The sequence below is a fragment of the Oryza glaberrima genome, chromosome 12 (assembly GCF_000147395.1).
Source record: "Oryza glaberrima chromosome 12, OglaRS2, whole genome shotgun sequence".
NCBI classification, from domain to species: domain Eukaryota; kingdom Viridiplantae; phylum Streptophyta; class Magnoliopsida; order Poales; family Poaceae; genus Oryza; species Oryza glaberrima.
The window spans coordinates 13,621,968-13,638,592 of NC_068337.1; the positions used below are offsets into that span (position 1 = coordinate 13,621,968).

General features: G+C 41.6%; 2 protein-coding genes across 6 annotated transcripts; one reads left to right on the top strand and one right to left on the bottom strand.

Moving 5' to 3' along the window:
- Positions 1–4,285: 4,285 nt before the first annotated feature.
- On the top strand, positions 4,286–11,672 carry LOC127756475 (proline--tRNA ligase, cytoplasmic). Its single transcript, XM_052281803.1, has 13 exons — positions 4,286–4,427; positions 4,541–4,607; positions 4,721–4,803; positions 5,364–5,456; positions 5,926–6,042; positions 6,867–7,054; positions 7,681–7,747; positions 8,436–8,558; positions 8,675–8,827; positions 9,109–9,393; positions 10,460–10,678; positions 11,135–11,228; positions 11,373–11,672. Exons 2-13 carry the CDS (start codon positions 4,550–4,552, stop codon positions 11,435–11,437), a joined length of 1,545 nt encoding a protein of 514 aa, XP_052137763.1. The 5' UTR covers positions 4,286–4,427; positions 4,541–4,549; the 3' UTR covers positions 11,438–11,672.
- A 658-nt stretch (positions 11,673–12,330) lies between these two features.
- Positions 12,331–15,497, bottom strand: LOC127756476 (UDP-glucose 6-dehydrogenase 5). 5 transcript variants are annotated; one of them, XM_052281808.1, is made up of 2 exons: positions 15,283–15,497; positions 12,331–14,128 (listed from the first exon to the last, which is right to left on the bottom strand). In XM_052281808.1, exon 2 carries the CDS (start codon positions 14,114–14,116, stop codon positions 12,674–12,676), a length of 1,443 nt encoding a protein of 480 aa, XP_052137768.1. In that variant the 5' UTR covers positions 14,117–14,128; positions 15,283–15,497; the 3' UTR covers positions 12,331–12,673. The 5 variants fall into 5 exon arrangements, with proteins under 5 accessions (XP_052137768.1, XP_052137765.1, XP_052137766.1 ...); XM_052281805.1 differs by having other exon boundaries at positions 12,331–14,136; XM_052281806.1 differs by lacking the exon at positions 15,283–15,497 and adding an exon at positions 15,029–15,179 and having other exon boundaries at positions 12,331–14,136.
- Positions 15,498–16,625: the final 1,128 nt, after the last annotated feature.

The window sequence follows — 16,625 nt, forward strand, 5'->3', positions numbered from 1 at the left end:
TGTAGCACTTATGGCTAATCATGGACTAATTAGGCTCAAGATTTGTCTCGCGATTTCCTCCCTAGCTGTGCAATTAGTTTTTTCATTTATCTATATTTAATATTTCACGTATGTGTCCAAAGATTCGATGGGATGTTTTTGGGAAAAAAATTTGGGGAACTAAAACAGGGCCTAATTCTGTCAGAGATTCGATGAAACTGCCCTATGCTAATTTTGACAAAGTCATAGCGGTTACTCCCTCCGTTGGAAAATACCAAGTGATTAGTTTTTGACATGGTCTTTAGTATTGAACTTTGGCCATTACAATTCACAGTTTCCATACGCAGATTTAACTGAAATAATGCCCTTGGGGTTGGGTCAAAGTGCGAGGCTATTATATCCTCCACTTCATCTCCTACCACATATCTTCACAAAATGTTTCTTTTACCAGCTCCGTATCACATTCACCAGTACTTAGGTTAATTCACTGCTGGAGAAAGTCACTTTAATCTCAGTTCGTAACCCTTTTTAATCCTGGTTGTGCAACCGGGAGCACAATCCATCTTTAGCCCCGGTTGAAACAACCGGGACTAAAGATGTATGTCAAGTAAAAAAAAAAATATGAGGGATGTAGGATTTGACTCAAGATCTCTCACTTTAGCCCTCACTTACTTACCATCCCGCCTACTATGCATATCTGACTTGGATAGATGTGCTTTCTTTTTAAACTAACATTGGAGACATCTTTACTCCGGATTGGTAACACCAATTGGGACTAAAAATATCTTTAGTCTAGGTTGATGATCAACTTTTAGTCCGAGTTGGTGTTACCAACCGGCAGTAAAGATCCTCCATCTTTAGTTCCGGTCGGCATCGGGACTAAACATTGATCTTTAGTCCCGGTTGGTAACATCAACCGGGATTAAAGATCGTTAGGGGCCTGACAGCTATTGAACCGTGGCTAAAAATGATCTTTAGTCTCGGTTCCTATTCGAGCTGGGTCCTGGTTCCTATTCGAGCCGGGACAAACGTGATTTTTGGCATCCGAGCAAAGATTAGTTCTCCAGTAGTGATTAACTCAAGATAAATTTGTATGTAGCATTTGGCCACGGTATGTAACCGCTCTTGGTATGCCTCGATATTGTGGCAACGGATACTCCTTGATATGGATCTTAATTATTCGCCATACATGATACTGTTAATGCAACTGTATTTGGAGTTCTTTTTTCCAGGTCAGCTGAAAGATTGGCCAACCAAATTTCATTAAGATTGTAAGGGGGTGTTATATGTTATTGCGATTAATCATGACATTTGAGTTGGGAAAAATCTCCCCAAAGAATCAGGAAAAAAAAAAGCAAACGGCATATGGCATATTAGCTAAAACAGACTACTCATCACAAGATTGAAATATGCCAGTAGTTCTCCAAATGGCTATTTCCTCTTTACTATCTCCAACGAGCTGCTCTGCAATTTTTTTAACCTATGCTCAAAAACTCTCCCATTTGCGTTCTTTTCAAATGAGCCAACATACCATCATGAAAAGCATATCGAACACATTCATGTAGCTCGCTCGAAAACAAGATTGCGCTTGCTGCCACCATTATGCCACATGAAGACCTTGCTGACCAGGTGGGTCAAAGGCCACATTGATCCAGTCCCATAGTATTGTCCATACTCTGTTGGTGTACGACACTTGATGAACAGATGGTCACAATCTTCCATCTCGGATTGGCACAACGAACAGACATCCTTTCTTGAAAAGGTTGTTAGCCATGAAGCATCATCCTTTTACAGCAAACCACACAAAAAATCTGACCCTCGATGGCACTCTAATCTTCCAGATCAATTCGCTATAAGGACATTTCATCATCGCCATAAAGAATAGGTTGTAAGCAGAGGAGACGCTATGGGATGGTGAAATAGGCATTACTTGTTAGCTTCCAAATTATTGAATCCTCAATCCCCTGTTGGTTGTGAATATCCTGGAGTTCATCCCAAAGAAATAAATACTCTACTAAGGCCTTGTTAGAGAGTGATCCTTGGAGATCTTTCCCTCATCTGTAGCCAACTATTCCTTGTCCCATTGTCTGTCTTGACCTATCGACAAATCTGAAGAGCGTAGGCATGTTACCAACGATGTTGCCTCCGGCAGGTAGCTAGTTCCCGGCATGTTACCAGTGATGCTGCCCCCAGTTCGTAGCTAATTACCTCTTCAGAAGTTTGTATCTTGGTCGTTGCCCACCACATGTATCACTGTTGAGTTAAAGATGTCCTGGAGTTCCTTGTTTCGTTTCCATCCTACCATCGTCCGCGGCCTCCCCTTCTGCTCGGTTCGTTTGACTTCCAACTTTAACCTAAGATCTTTTCCAAAAAGAGCTAGATCCTTTATACACAGACCTCTGTTCTCGATTTGCATACATATTGCTAACCTTCTCTTGCCCCTTCCATAGAAAAACCTTACATATTCCCTCAATACATATTGCTAACCTTCTCTTGCCCCTTCCATAGAAAAACCTTACATATTCCCTCAACATCCTTAATAACCCACTTTGGTAGTTGCATGACTGACAATACATGCATAGGGATTGCCATCAATACCGACTTGATCAGGCACAACCTACCATCTGGCAAGAGCAACTTCAGCTTCCACACTACTACTTTCTTTGCCAACCGGTTTAGGATGGGTTGTAATTCAAGTTTTATAGGTTCCCGTACACATAATGGCAAGCCCAGATATGTAATCAACACATTTTGAACAAGTTTCTCTGCTCTTCCGAGCATTGGATATGTGTGATGGCGCTTGTCGACAAGTTCGCGTGTACTCTAGTAGCAGTCCCAAACAGGTCAAGTACTGCTTTGATCAGCATAGTTTTCACGTTGTATCGGCTTGAAGAAGATTACCGCATCGTCGGCGTGCATCGAGATATTAGGTACTCGACTTCTTATATTCACCTTACCAATTAGTCCTATAGTGGCCTTGTGCAACATAGCGTATAGAGTGTCCATAACCACGACAAAGAAAAGTGGGGACAATAGGTCTCCCTGCCTCAATCCCCTCCTAGGTTTAAAAGGGTCGCTATTAACATCATTGATTGCCACACTTGTCTTAGCTCTTATCAGAAGAGTAGCTACACAGCTTCTCCATTTCTACCCATACTCCGGTACCACACATGTTCAACAGGAAACTCCGTAAGACCAAATTGAAGATCTTGGATATATCTAACTTCAGGATTTAGGGTTTGGAATCAATGGTTCAATGATAGGTTCGTTGATGCTATTGTCAACCTGTCGATGAGTGATACTCGTAGACCGGATGATTAGGGTATTCGGGTATGTTGGAACGAGGATCTACGTAATACAACATCAAGCAAACAGAAGACAATGATTATATTGGTTTAGGCCCCTTATCAGGTAATAACCATAGTCCAGTTTATATGGGATTAATATGGAAAAGCTACAGAATACAATGGGAGTAGATGGATCCGACGATACCGACGAGATCGTAGTCGATAGACTCGACGAAATCTCCCGGCGATTTGGCTCTGTGTGCTCCGGCTTTGTAGACTATGGTGGGTGTGTTCGTGATAAGATTCGATGCCTTGCACCCCTCCCAGGGGTCTCTTTTATACCGTGGATCATCTTGATCTCTAAGTAAGACTTGGAGACATCGGATCCCATATGGTACAATAGAAACTCTATCCCTACCGACTAGGACTTTGTAAATCACTCGACCGGTAGAGATATTTTCCATAATTCATGACGGATTCCTACAACGCATACGAAAACAACCCGTGTACATGAAGGTATACCATACTCGTATATTCCATAAGTCATAGGATATGATGTATGTCTTATTCGTAACCTTGACATAACCACATCAGTTTGCTAGCTGCTTCGGCTATTGGCATCGAGATCGGGGGTAAGTAAGACCATTGTTACTGCGATGTTTACCATTAGCACTGTACACGGTAGCGGCTGAACGTGTGATCCATTTCCTCATAAATTAATTTTTATAGAGGCATATTTATGAATGAAGTATTGCTAAAGGATTCAAATGTAAAAATTTCGGCCCAACTTGACGTGCCTTTGCCCATTTTAAAATTAATAAAATTAAATCACCTCTTTGAAAAAAAAAGCACCTTTTGTGTTAGGCCACCAATTTTCCACAACTGTACGAGCAGTACACCCACGACTACTCCCGTTACCCCGTGCATAGACTCACTGACACCCCGGGCCCATCCCCGACCTCCTCCGTCCACGTCAGCAACGTCACGTGGCGCGCCCGCCACGCTGTCCCCATTGGCTACTTGCGCCCTACTCCGCCTACTCCCCTCATCTCCTTCTCCTCCTCCTCCGCCGCCGCCGCCGCCACCACTACTAAAACCCTAGCTGCTCGCCTCGCTCGCCTCGCCCTCGCATCGCCTGATCCCGCCGCGTCGTAGCAGCAGGCAAGCTTAGCTAGCGCCCGGATCCACGAAACCGGAGCTGTTTCTCCATTTCTCCGTGCGTTTCCGGGGTTTGAGATTTGACTTCCGTGTTGTCTGTCTCTTCGTCCGTGCAGGTCGGAGCCATGTCGTCCGGGAAGGGAGGTGGAGGTGGAGGCGGCGGCAAGGGAGGCGCAGGCGGAGGTGCGGTGTGGTTGGGTTGGGTACTTGGGTTTGATCGGGCTATGGATTTGGGTGGGTTTTTGCGTTTTGTTCTTCAGCTGATGATGGGGGGTTTGGTGGTGGTTGAGTTGCAGGGAAGAAGAAGGAGGTGAAGAAGGAGACGAAGCTCGGGATGGCGTACAAGAAGGATGACAACTTCGGGGAGTGGTACTCCGAGGTTGGTTTTTCTCGCCTTTTCCTTTCATGAGGTTTTGGCGAGGTTTTGTTGGTAGATTTGGGTGAATTTTAATGTAATGTGGGTGCGATGAGGTGTTCATGTGTGGAATTGAATTTAAAGGTGGTGATGTATTCGAGACGCGTGTGACAAGTTCTGGCAGGGAGTGTTGGTAGCTAATCGTTTGAACTTTTATTAACAGAGATTTACTTCTGCATCAGTGCAAATGTTGGTGGTTCTGTTAGTTGCTATTGCTATTGCTGGTTTTCTGAAACTGTTCTGGGTCAATTTACTCTATTCAAATGCTGTTGCTGAAGAGAGAATTAGTAATCTCCAAGGATATGATACTGTTATGTTAACTATATAAGTTATTTCCTAGCTGTTACTGGAGAATGGAACACACAGATTCTGTTTCTAAACTGTTATTGGTTGATTTATCCATTTATTAATCGCCATCCAAAACAAAACAACAAGCTCAAACATTTTTTTTTCAAATTCAAAATATATCTCATTCTTGCTAGGGGGCTTATAGAAGTTTTTTTTTTTACTTTTTGTTCCTTCAGGTTGTCGTTAACAGTGAAATGATCGAGTACTATGACATATCCGGTTGTTATATCTTGAGGCCATGGGCGATGGAGATCTGGGAATTTCTTAAAGTAAGTTTTTTCTCAATGCCTGCTTAAATTCAATTAATCAAGATGCTAATTTTTATTTATTTCCCTTTGCAATGAAATGTAAGTAGTCATTGTTGCCTGTTGTACTCTTGTAACCTAAGCATCAGTGATGATAACAAAAAGTAATCTCTGTCCACAAGTTGGTCTAGAGTGTTGCCTGAAGTATTTATCTTGTCAACCTTATGCACTCCTTTTCCCTGACTGACAGTTACCGCAAACATCACATTAACAAATCATCTTTTCAAATGCTAATTCTGATGCCCTTTTGGACTAATAAGTTTATCTCAACATGTCTATTTTATATCATCAGTAACTTCTGATTGAGTTGTGTAAAAGTGTCGTTCTTAGCATCAAGGATCTTGCCTTTGTTTCTTTGTTTGCAGTTTATTAAGTAAAATGGCATTACTATAATCATGTTCTTTTTCCCTAAGTCCTATGTGGTTTGGTGCAGGAATTCTTTGATGCAGAAATAAAAAAGCTGAAGCTGAAACCTTATTATTTCCCATTGTTTGTCACTGAGAATGTCCTACAGAAGGAGAAAGACCACATTGAGGGCTTTGCACCAGAGGTGTGTATTTTCCCATGCTATTTACTCCATCATTCAGTATTTTACCCATTAGGATGTACGTCTGTCATTTGAGCATGTTGACAAACCTTCATGAAATGAAGCTAGCAAAAACTATTTGTAACGATTCCCTTTTCAGCCCGAAGTCTGAACACTCAAAAGATTTTTCTTGCTTGACCTGAGCAATATTTCTCAACTCGTATGTGAGATAACCCACAATATTTCTCAATTAATTTGTGAGATAGCACATAAATTCATAGGCATGCAAACTATCTGACCTATGAAGCTATGACACTATTCATTCTCTTATTTGATTATTGAGGCAAACTAGACCTCAGGGCTTTGAATGTTTGACCCATAATTTCTCCTGAAGAAACTCCCTGTTTCTCTTATAAAGTTCCTAAAGGTTAGTTCTGGATAGATTTCAAATTCAAGCACCCAAGCCATATGAAATGATGCTCTTAATCACATGAACCACATGGCCTGTAAACCTGTTGTATGACCACCTAACTATTTTTGTGCTAGTCATGCAATTTGTTGGCACAGGCCACTGCCTTTCATGCAACACTTTTTCCTGGAGTATGATCATAATCACTGAGACTGAATAATTGAGTTGACATAGTTGTTAGAACTGTGCCGATGTCTAAAATGTCAAGTAAAAAGAGGTAGTATCTATTGGACATGCCACGTGGTAGTGCTGATGACAACTATTATTTGTTCAATAGCATCTGTTTTGTTTGTTATAAACTGTTGCATACAAATTTTACTTTTAGGCTATTTGTTGGAACTTGATACAGTAACATAGTCTTTTGTAATTCATCTTGCAGGTAGCATGGGTCACTAAATCAGGAAAATCTGATCTGGAAGCTCCTATCGCAATCCGTCCTACAAGTGAGACTGTCATGTATCCATACTTCTCCAAATGGATAAGAAGTCATCGGGACTTACCTTTGAGGTGTAACCAGTGGTGTAACGTCGTGCGATGGGAGTTTAGCAATCCAACTCCATTCATAAGGTAGTCAATTGTTTATAAACCCCTCCCTGCCCTATTTCCTCTAGTGCCTGGCTTGCAAGCTTTGTCCTCAATAGTGCCTGATTGCCTGCATCCTAACAAATCCGAAAAACTTTTTGCAAAGGAAGAATATGGATTCTTTTATGTGAAATGAGTGGCATGATATGCTTTCAAATATTCTGTAATCCTGGGTCAAGGGTTATCATTTTCTCTTTTCCCAAGAAAATCATGAAATAGCTCTTTTCTAATTGTGCTCGACATTACTTGAAACAAAAGGGACAAAGGAAGATAAGGGAATCTTGTTTTTGCAACTTTGGTGTTCATATGAATTTTTAGGTTAGGTTTTTCTTAAATGTCCCACTCTCCAACATGGTTCTGCATGATATCCATGATATCCGATATTGTATATATTCCTATACTGCTCATGTGTTGTCACCTGCATGTTATGTCATTCATCAGTTTCATAACAATGAGTCAGGATGATCTCAATTTTCTTAGTGAATGTAAATACTAGCATTATCATACACCACCTGTTTCCATGATGGCGAATAGGTGGTTGACCTATGCACTAGGGAATAGGGATATATTCATCATCTCTGGCTGACACATTCTGTAACTATTCTCCGCAGGAGCCGTGAGTTCCTTTGGCAAGAAGGGCATACAGCTTTTGCAACTAAAGAGGAGGCTGACGAAGAGGTACTGTACTTGTTTTTGCAACCGCAGTTCATCAGGGTTAACTGCCATATTGAAGTGGGCTCGAATGCATGGATGAAGGGGGGATTCTTAGGAAAATGAGAATACTGTTCCATTATTCTCCCTGTCAGAACTAAATGATCACTAAGAAATTAGCTCTCCAATCAAGATGTGCTAAATTAACCTTAAGCTACTTTTCCAGCACTAGCATTTTTGCTGCTGCCTTGCCATATGAGCAATCTCCATAATCCATGGGCCTCCCTAATGGGCAATCTGCTGCCATGTGCAGCTGGCCATAACTTGTTCAGGGAATTTTTGGTTCTAAATAAGCAGCATCTTTTGTTTAACAAATATTGGTGTTTCTGTTGTAAACTATCTTTAAGTACTATTGTCCTGCTTTTGGCTAGTGTGAAGCAACAGCTGGCCCAATATCAATGCATAGTATTCTAGGAAGAAGTTATTATACTGCTAGTGTAAATAGTCGTTTTGACATCAGTAATATTTCAATTTCATTACACTTCCTGAACCTTGTTTTACATTTTCAAATGTGAAAAGGTTGTATTTATCTCCAGTGGTTGCTTGGCACAAAAAACTATTTTGTAGAATATCTGATGGAGCGAACAGAAATAATGAGTAACGTGTTGTTAATTTAAAAGGATGCTGAGTTATTTTAATCCATGACAATGTTCAGGTTCTCCAAATTTTGGAACTCTACCGAAAGATTTATGAAGAATTTTTAGCAGTTCCAGTTTCTAAAGGGAGGAAAAGTGAGATGGAAAAATTTGCTGGTGGACTGTATACAACAAGTGTTGAGGTATTAATATGAAATGTTTGCTTCATTCCACCCGATTAGTTTTTCTGTAGCTACCCTGATGAAGAAGAGTACTTATCTTTATATTTAGTAATAATAAAATTTTATCATATTTGCAGGCCTTCATTCCAAACACAGGACGTGGTGTACAAGGGGCAACATCACATTGTCTTGGTCAAAACTTTGCAAAGATGTTTGATATCACTTTTGAGAATGATAAGGGCTCAAGATCCATGGTGTGGCAGAACTCTTGGGCATACACCACCCGCTCGGTAATTCTCATATATTGTTAAATTTTGGAATATACCTGGAATTTTCTTCTTGTTTTGCCCTTTTGAAGTGGTAATGTTTTACAAAAGAAATGAGGCTTTTATTGTGAATGAGGAGCTAGCTTTGAGTGCTAAGCTCTCTGGTAATTTTAAAATACAGAATGCGCTAGTTTTTTAAATTATTTTTTTTACTTTAATTCTATGTATCTGTTATTTCCAGTTGCTGAGTTCTCTACCCAAATTATGTTCACATTTGTAGTATTGACCCTATGCTTGTTTTGCAGATTGGGGTGATGGTGATGACACACGGAGATGACAAAGGTTTAGTGCTTCCACCAAGGGTGGCACCTCTGCAGGTCATTGTTATTCCTGTTCCATACAAAGATGTTGACACAACAGCTATTGTAAACGAATGCAAAAAGACTGTTGAGACACTGGAGAAAGCTGGTATTCGAGCAGACTTAGATACCCGCGAAAACTATTCTCCAGGATGGAAGTATTCCCACTGGGAGATGAAAGGCGTTCCTCTAAGAATTGAGATAGGTCCAAAAGATATGGCAAACAATCAGGTACAGAGGTCACACCATTTAATTTATTAACTTCATTGATCAGTGGCACATTAATTACTATAATGCTTCTAGGACTCTTCATAAAGTAGTTAATGATAAATTAATAATGCCTTCCATATCCATGATAGAATCCACAAGTTTATTAGTAGATCAGTGTACTTGTATAAATTGGTTTTTCTTGTTAGCATAAGATGAAGTGTAAATGGCTTCTTTGTTCTCTATTCCCTATGGAAAATATGATTAATTAATGGCATCAAAACAGTAAGTAGCTAATGAATATATAAACTAAGGGCACCTTTGTTATCATGCATTTTCCTGAAAACTGCTATATCTTTACTGTTAGAGAAAAAGAGCTAGTAGTGGTGGTGGTGATGGTAAGTCTGCCATACCACCACCATCACCATGGGTTCTGTGCATACATGCACGTGTGTTTCTTTTATCTGAATAATTATATCATTTGCACATGTGGTTCGTAATAATAGGATCATTTGTGAACTGATGATCAATCCGAAGTCTATATATTGTTCTTGAGTTCAGATTTTATATTTATCCTAGATCGTTGCAATGCATGAGTTGGCTAGTTCATTTAATAACCTATTTCTCCTCTTTCTACTTAAAATATGTTAATTTGATTCAATTAAGCAACTTTCACATCTTTTCCAGTGACTGAATGGTGCCCTCAACCATTTCTCATATAGGTTTGGCATGGATGGAGTAACTTTCATTTTGTTGTGCTGTTTAATTTGCTACTATTCCCTGAACCTTTATTCCAACTAATACTCCCTCCATTCCAAAATATAAGGCACAACCACCCTTAGCCCAAAGACCAAGAAATAATGATTATCACCTTATAGTTTGGATTAATCTAATAAATGTAATGCATGCATCCAATAAAATTAGAGATCTTGATGGTGGAGAATTTAAATAATAATATTTTAGTAGAGAAGATGGGTTAGTTAATGGCATGCATGCATGCATGCCTTATATTATGGAACAACTTTAAAAAGTAGTTGTGCCTTATATTATGAAATGGAGGGAGTAAATGAAAACATCATCTGTTTTTCAGGCCCGTGTTGTTAGGCGAGACAATGGTGCAAAAGCTGATATTCCTACGGCTGACTTGGTTGAGAAAGTTAATGGGTTACTTGATGAGGTTCAGAAAAACTTGTTTGAGACGGCGAAACAAAAGAGAGATGCCTGCCTTAAGGTTGTTAACACCTGGGATGAATTCATAGTGGCTCTGAATGACAAAAAATTGATCCTGGCTCCATGGTGTGATGAAGAGGTACGTGAGACCTTTTTATGAGATCTCCCTCTCACCATGTTATTTTTTTAGCACTAGTTAACTATTTGGAATATCCAGTGTGTTCAAGGCGTATTTGTATATCTTTATTATATCTGTTGATTGTGGAGGGAGAATGGGAAGGTAGGGGTAACACCAGTGACCAATAGAAGTTTAAAGCACCATCGAGCTTAGTTCCAAGATGAGAGTTAAGTAGAATGGAGAACGAAATGGGATAGGAAGGAGACTCAATGAGGTTTGCAATGTCTTGGTCGAGGGTCACATTCAATACTACCTGCAAAATAATTTATTGCACTGTGATATCTGGAGTTCTGTTAGTTACTACCAAATATACTCCTGTGTTGCACTAGTTATTAACATAACATTATGAACTATTTACACTGGATTACTAACATTTTCTACTCAACATGGGCATCGTCCATTTTCGTGCTGGTTCAGGAAGTTGAGAAGGATGTGAAGGCTCGGACAAAAGGTGACCTGGGAGCTGCCAAGACATTGTGTACACCATTTGAACAGCCAGATCTCCCAGAAGGTATGCTTTGCAGGCAATAGCTAAAATGCCACAAATAGCCTGGGTTCACAATCTCTTTTGCTCGGTCTTTTACTGCATTTCTTGCAACGTATTCTTCCATGCACTTGTAACTAACGTTTTCTGATGCGGTGCACCAAAATTCAGGAACCACATGCTTTGCTTCTGGAAAGCCTGCGAAGAAATGGTCATTCTGGGGCCGCAGCTATTGATCTGTAACGGATCTCGGTTGTGATCATTCATTCCTGCTGGCGAAGCCGTTGATTCTCCATAGACATGTATTGCAGTTTCATACTAGCAATGCATGATACACATACATCTATTTACCGTGCAGTTTTGCTGCTTGTCAGAAATCTTGACATTGCAATGTTTAAGTAACATCATGTTTGGTTCAGAATCTTGTTTACCCAGCAACTTAATTGAACTAATCGTTGACATTGTGTTTTCCGTTACGTGTGGTCATCTTGATCGACTAGTCCTTCAAAATCTGATACACGTGAATGTGGTGCTCTCATATAGGGCAGCATGACAACATTGAAGAAAATCAAACAAAAACAAAATGCGCATAATTCATTTACACGCAAAGGAAAACTGCTTATCCCCTTTTTTTCAGTAAGCTGCAGAACTATGCCAGTCCCACAACAGAAAACACCTGCATAGCATGCTCTTTCTTTACATATCGAACAGACATGCTATGCAGTTGAAACATGTGTGATCTAATATATTCCCATGTTTGGATCAACCTGAAAATAAATCCTGTAGAAGTGTGAAGGCCCCGCTGAAGGTTGCAATAGCTTTTGGCAGTGAATTCTTGAGAGGATAAAAGTTCCAGCACCTTATGCTCACAAATGCAAAACCTTAACCGATTCAGCTGTAACCAAATTTTTACCATACCATCCATTCCTCTTGCACAAATTTTTACAAAAAGCTGGTCGGCAAGATCACAGCAGCACAAAACTGGCTGGACAGAGCAATTAGCAGCATCAAAACTTAAAAGGAATCTCTTTCCATTTAGTTACAGCATACTGTGCACAGCCAGTTTATATCTGCTGCCATTCGTTGCTCAGGCATAAAACTACGAAATGACAGCAAAGAAACCATGAAATGAGAGCAAACAGGCTGCTTTATTTGGCAAAAAAAAAATGCATTATTAATCTGTAGCGTCTTTGAAATACGAGAATAAATCAGCTATAAGAAGTTCATGTGATACAAGAGGTATTTTGGGTAGCACTCTTAGAGCAGAGGCTTGAGGATTTCAGATCTACAAAGGAGCAAAAGCTGCAAACATGAAAACTTCGACAAAGATACTAACAGAAATTCAACTTACGACTGAGAAAATGGTAGCTGTCTCCTGCAAAAACAGACTACAGAAAATAGTGGTCGACTGGTTCTGTTTCCTTATCAAATTTCTTCAGCTCCAGCAGAGCGCTCCAGGTGGGGATTCAGAATTATGCAACCGCGGGCATGTCTTTGAGCCATGCATCAAGCGGCTTGCCGATGGAGTAGACAATGAAGCCAATCTCCCTGAGCTTCTCAGGATCGACCACATTGCGCCCATCGAAGACAAATGCAGGTTTCTGCATGTTGTCAAAGATCCTCTGGTAGTCCAAGGTCTTGAACTCGTCCCACTCGGTGAGGATGCACAGTCCATGGGCTCCCTTGGTGGCCTCATACGCATCCCAGACCACACTCACCTGCTTAAACGCCGTGGGGCTAGTTGGCTGTAGGTGCCTTGGGTGGTCCCAATCAAACTTGGCCATGGAAAGGTCCCGCTGGATCTGATCTTCGGTTACCTGTGGGTCGTAGATGCTGATTTGAGCCTTGTCACCCAACAGGCCATGGCACACATCAATGGCAGGTGTCTCCCTGGTGTCACCGGTGTCCTTCTTGAACGCAAAGCCAAGGACGGCAATCTTCTTGCCAGAGACAGTGTTGAACATGGAGGCCACAACACGGTTGACAAACCGGCTCTTCTGGTAGTCGTTAATCTTGATGACCTGCTTCCAGTAGTTGGCAACCTCAGGAAGGCCATTGCACTCGCAGATGTACACGAGGTTCAGGATGTCCTTCTGGAAACAGGAGCCACCAAAGCCGACACTGGCATTCAAGAACTTGGGGCCGATTCTGGTGTCTTTCCCCACAGCATAGGCCACCTCGGACACATTGGCACCAGTCGCCTCACATAGTGCAGAGATGGCATTCACAGAGGAGATTCTCTGCGCCAAGAACGCATTGGCTGCGAGCTTGGAGAGCTCAGCAGACCACAGGTTGGTGGTGATAATCCTGTCCTCAGGAACCCAATGGGCATAAACTTCCTTGAGAGCCTGAACAGCCTTCTTTCCTTCAGGAGTCTCCCGGCCACCAATGAGCACTCTATCTGGCTTGAAGAGATCTTCAATCGCAGTGCCCTCTGCAAGGAATTCTGGGTTGGAGAGGATCTGGTAGTTGATGCCCTTGCTGTTGTGGGTCAAGATCTTCTCAATGGCCTCAGCGGTCTTGACAGGGACAGTGGACTTCTCAACAACGATCTTGTCAGACTTGGAGACATCAGCGATCATCCGAGCAGCACTCTCCCAGTAGGTGAGGTCAGCAGCCTTGCCTGCTCCAAGTCCACGGGTCTTGGTAGGGGTGTTGACAGACACAAAGATGATGTCTGCCTCGGCGACATGCTTCTCGACGTCCGTGCTGAAGAAGAGGTTCCTGCCCCTGCATTCCTTCACAACCTCATCAAGACCAGGCTCATAGATCGGGAGCTGTTCGCTGTTCCAGGCATCAATGCGAGGCTTCGCAATGTCAACAACCACCACCTCAATTGCTGGGCATTTGAGGGCAATGACAGCCATGGTTGGGCCGCCGACATATCCAGCTCCGATGCAGCAGATCTTCACCATCTTGCCTGCTTACTGCAAACCTGTCATATAAATTAGATTTTGAGGGAGATCGCAGAGTAGTAAACTGAAAGGAATGTGCGCATTTCTGAGTGAACATAAGCAGCCGTGTTTTGCAGATCACAAGCACACCAACCAGGATCCCGAAATAAACATGTGAAGAGTGCAGGACTGTGAACTCTGGTTCTGAGAAAGCTACCACCCAACTGAATGGAGAAAGAAACAGCAGTAGTTCTGGGAAGACGTCAAACTACTCCTAAGTCCTAAGGACACACGACCAAAATTCATTGCTGCAACGATTCTATCACGACTACACAGCTAAAGAAGGCAAAATCGACAGCAAGCGAAATGACGAATCTAAGAGGTAAACTAAATAAAATAAACTTCGATTCACATATGGGTGAAAGGGAAGTGATATCCCCCAGTTCCCAAGACAGCAAGTATCTATATCTTTATGGATCTTCAGAACGAACAGCTAGATCATGGAAGGACATGACAAACCACAGATGTTCAGAACAAACTACAAACCGAAAAAAGGGAAATCTTGAGGAGAAAATCCTCACCAGATCTCACCACTAGGCAAGAAAGAAAGGACAGGAAGATCTATGCTATGCAGAGGCACTGCCTAGTTCCCCAAGTTGTCACTTTTGTATTCAGAGGGGAGCAAAGCCCAGCTCTTTATATCATGCGCCCTCCTCTCCACAACCACACAACTCACCACAAAACAACTGGATCTACCCTGGCCTCCCCGGTAATTTCAGGTTGGTCAGAGATCACAACGCACATCAACAACAACATCAACAGCAACAGCAACAGCAGGTTGTCACATTTAGCTGCACAAGTGCAAGTCACGCAAGCTAATTTATGCATAAAGGTTGGTTCCCATCAGTGCAAACAACCAACCAACCAACCAACCTGGAAATCGAATCGGTTGCAACCGCAGACGCAGGAGAGGGAAGCTAACGAGCCAACTAACTAACTATAAACAACTAGCCCCCCAAAATAAGAAAGAAAAAAAAAGAAGCTTAAAGGCTAAAGCTGCGGCCTTTGAGTGCGCACGAGGCATCCAGTTCTCCTCCCTCGGCTCAGCTGGTGGCCCTCCTGAGATATACTACTAGGGCGGAGAGTGAGGAGGGTGGATGGATGATGGGGTCAGATCGGGAGCCCACCGTGGCTGGCGTACGTCACGGGGAGCCGGATCAGGATCAAGGTCGGTGTCGGTGTCGGCGCGCGGATCGGCGACGGACGGCGGCGAGCGGATCGAGATCGAGGTTCGTCGCCGGCCTAGCTGCCTCGTCGGCGTCGGCGTCGAGAGCAGCGGCGGCGGCGGGGACGGGGAGAATGGCTGGAGAGCGAGGAGGAGAAATGTTTGGACTGGGAGCTTAGAGCAGGTACAATAGGAGGCTATAAGCCAGCTATAAACATATTTTAAGAAGATAAATAAAAAGAGAGAGTAGCAGCGGGCTACAGATTTGTAGCCAGCTGTAGCACGGATTTCAAGACAGTGTGTATGACAAGTGGGACCAGATATTAATAGTGTAGTATGTAACTATTGTATGAATGAGCTATTGGATTGGCTATAGTTGAATTGGAGCTAGTAGTTGGCTATACTATTAAACTTGCTCTTACTACTGCTCGGCAACTCAGCACTTTTTTAATTATTATTAAAAAAACAACAATTAGTTTAGGTCATTTTTGTTATCAATTTTTCGTTACCAAAATTTTACTATTTATCCAAGCTTTTCACTTTTAAACTAGATAATTTTGCTGTTTTTCTACTACCTTTTTCCTAAAATATTTGTATTATAAAATTTAGTAAACACGGATAACTATAATAACCTACTGAATAAAAGAAAGGTTGGCGCAAATGTGGATGGAAAGATGGTAGGACAGAAGGCAGGATATCTCTATCTGACTAATTGGATGGGTTCTATCTTATTACAAATGCTTTTTTATATAAAATTTAAATGGTAGAAATACAATTATTCTAAGACAGATGTGTGGTAGTAGTTCTGATCACCTCAAACCACTTCTTGAACACATCAATGACCGGTCTGACGATCAGCTTCAACATGCTTGCGAGCTCCCCTCACCTATGTGCCCAAGCTATATAGTTTGCTAAATATGGCTTAGAAACGACAATCAGGGTGATCCAAAGTAAATTAAAACAACAAAAGTACCTAGTCTGAAATAAAAGGATTAGACAATAGATAAATTTTGGTGATAAAACTTGATCTAAACTACAATTTGGAATTCCAGAGATGAAATACTACTACAATTTATTGACTATTAGACTTGCTAGGACTTTGTGATCAACCAGAGTCATTAAACGTGTGAATACTCTAATGGAAATGCAGTTTGGGCTAGCTGTTATAGCTAAAATTTCACTCTGGATCATAACTTAATCAATCCTTTTACTTTTCACCTTGAGTACCTAGTCTTTTTAGAAATTTGGATCACCCCAACTCTCATCTCAAATACATGAACGGTCTAAAGTACAACAACACTTGCA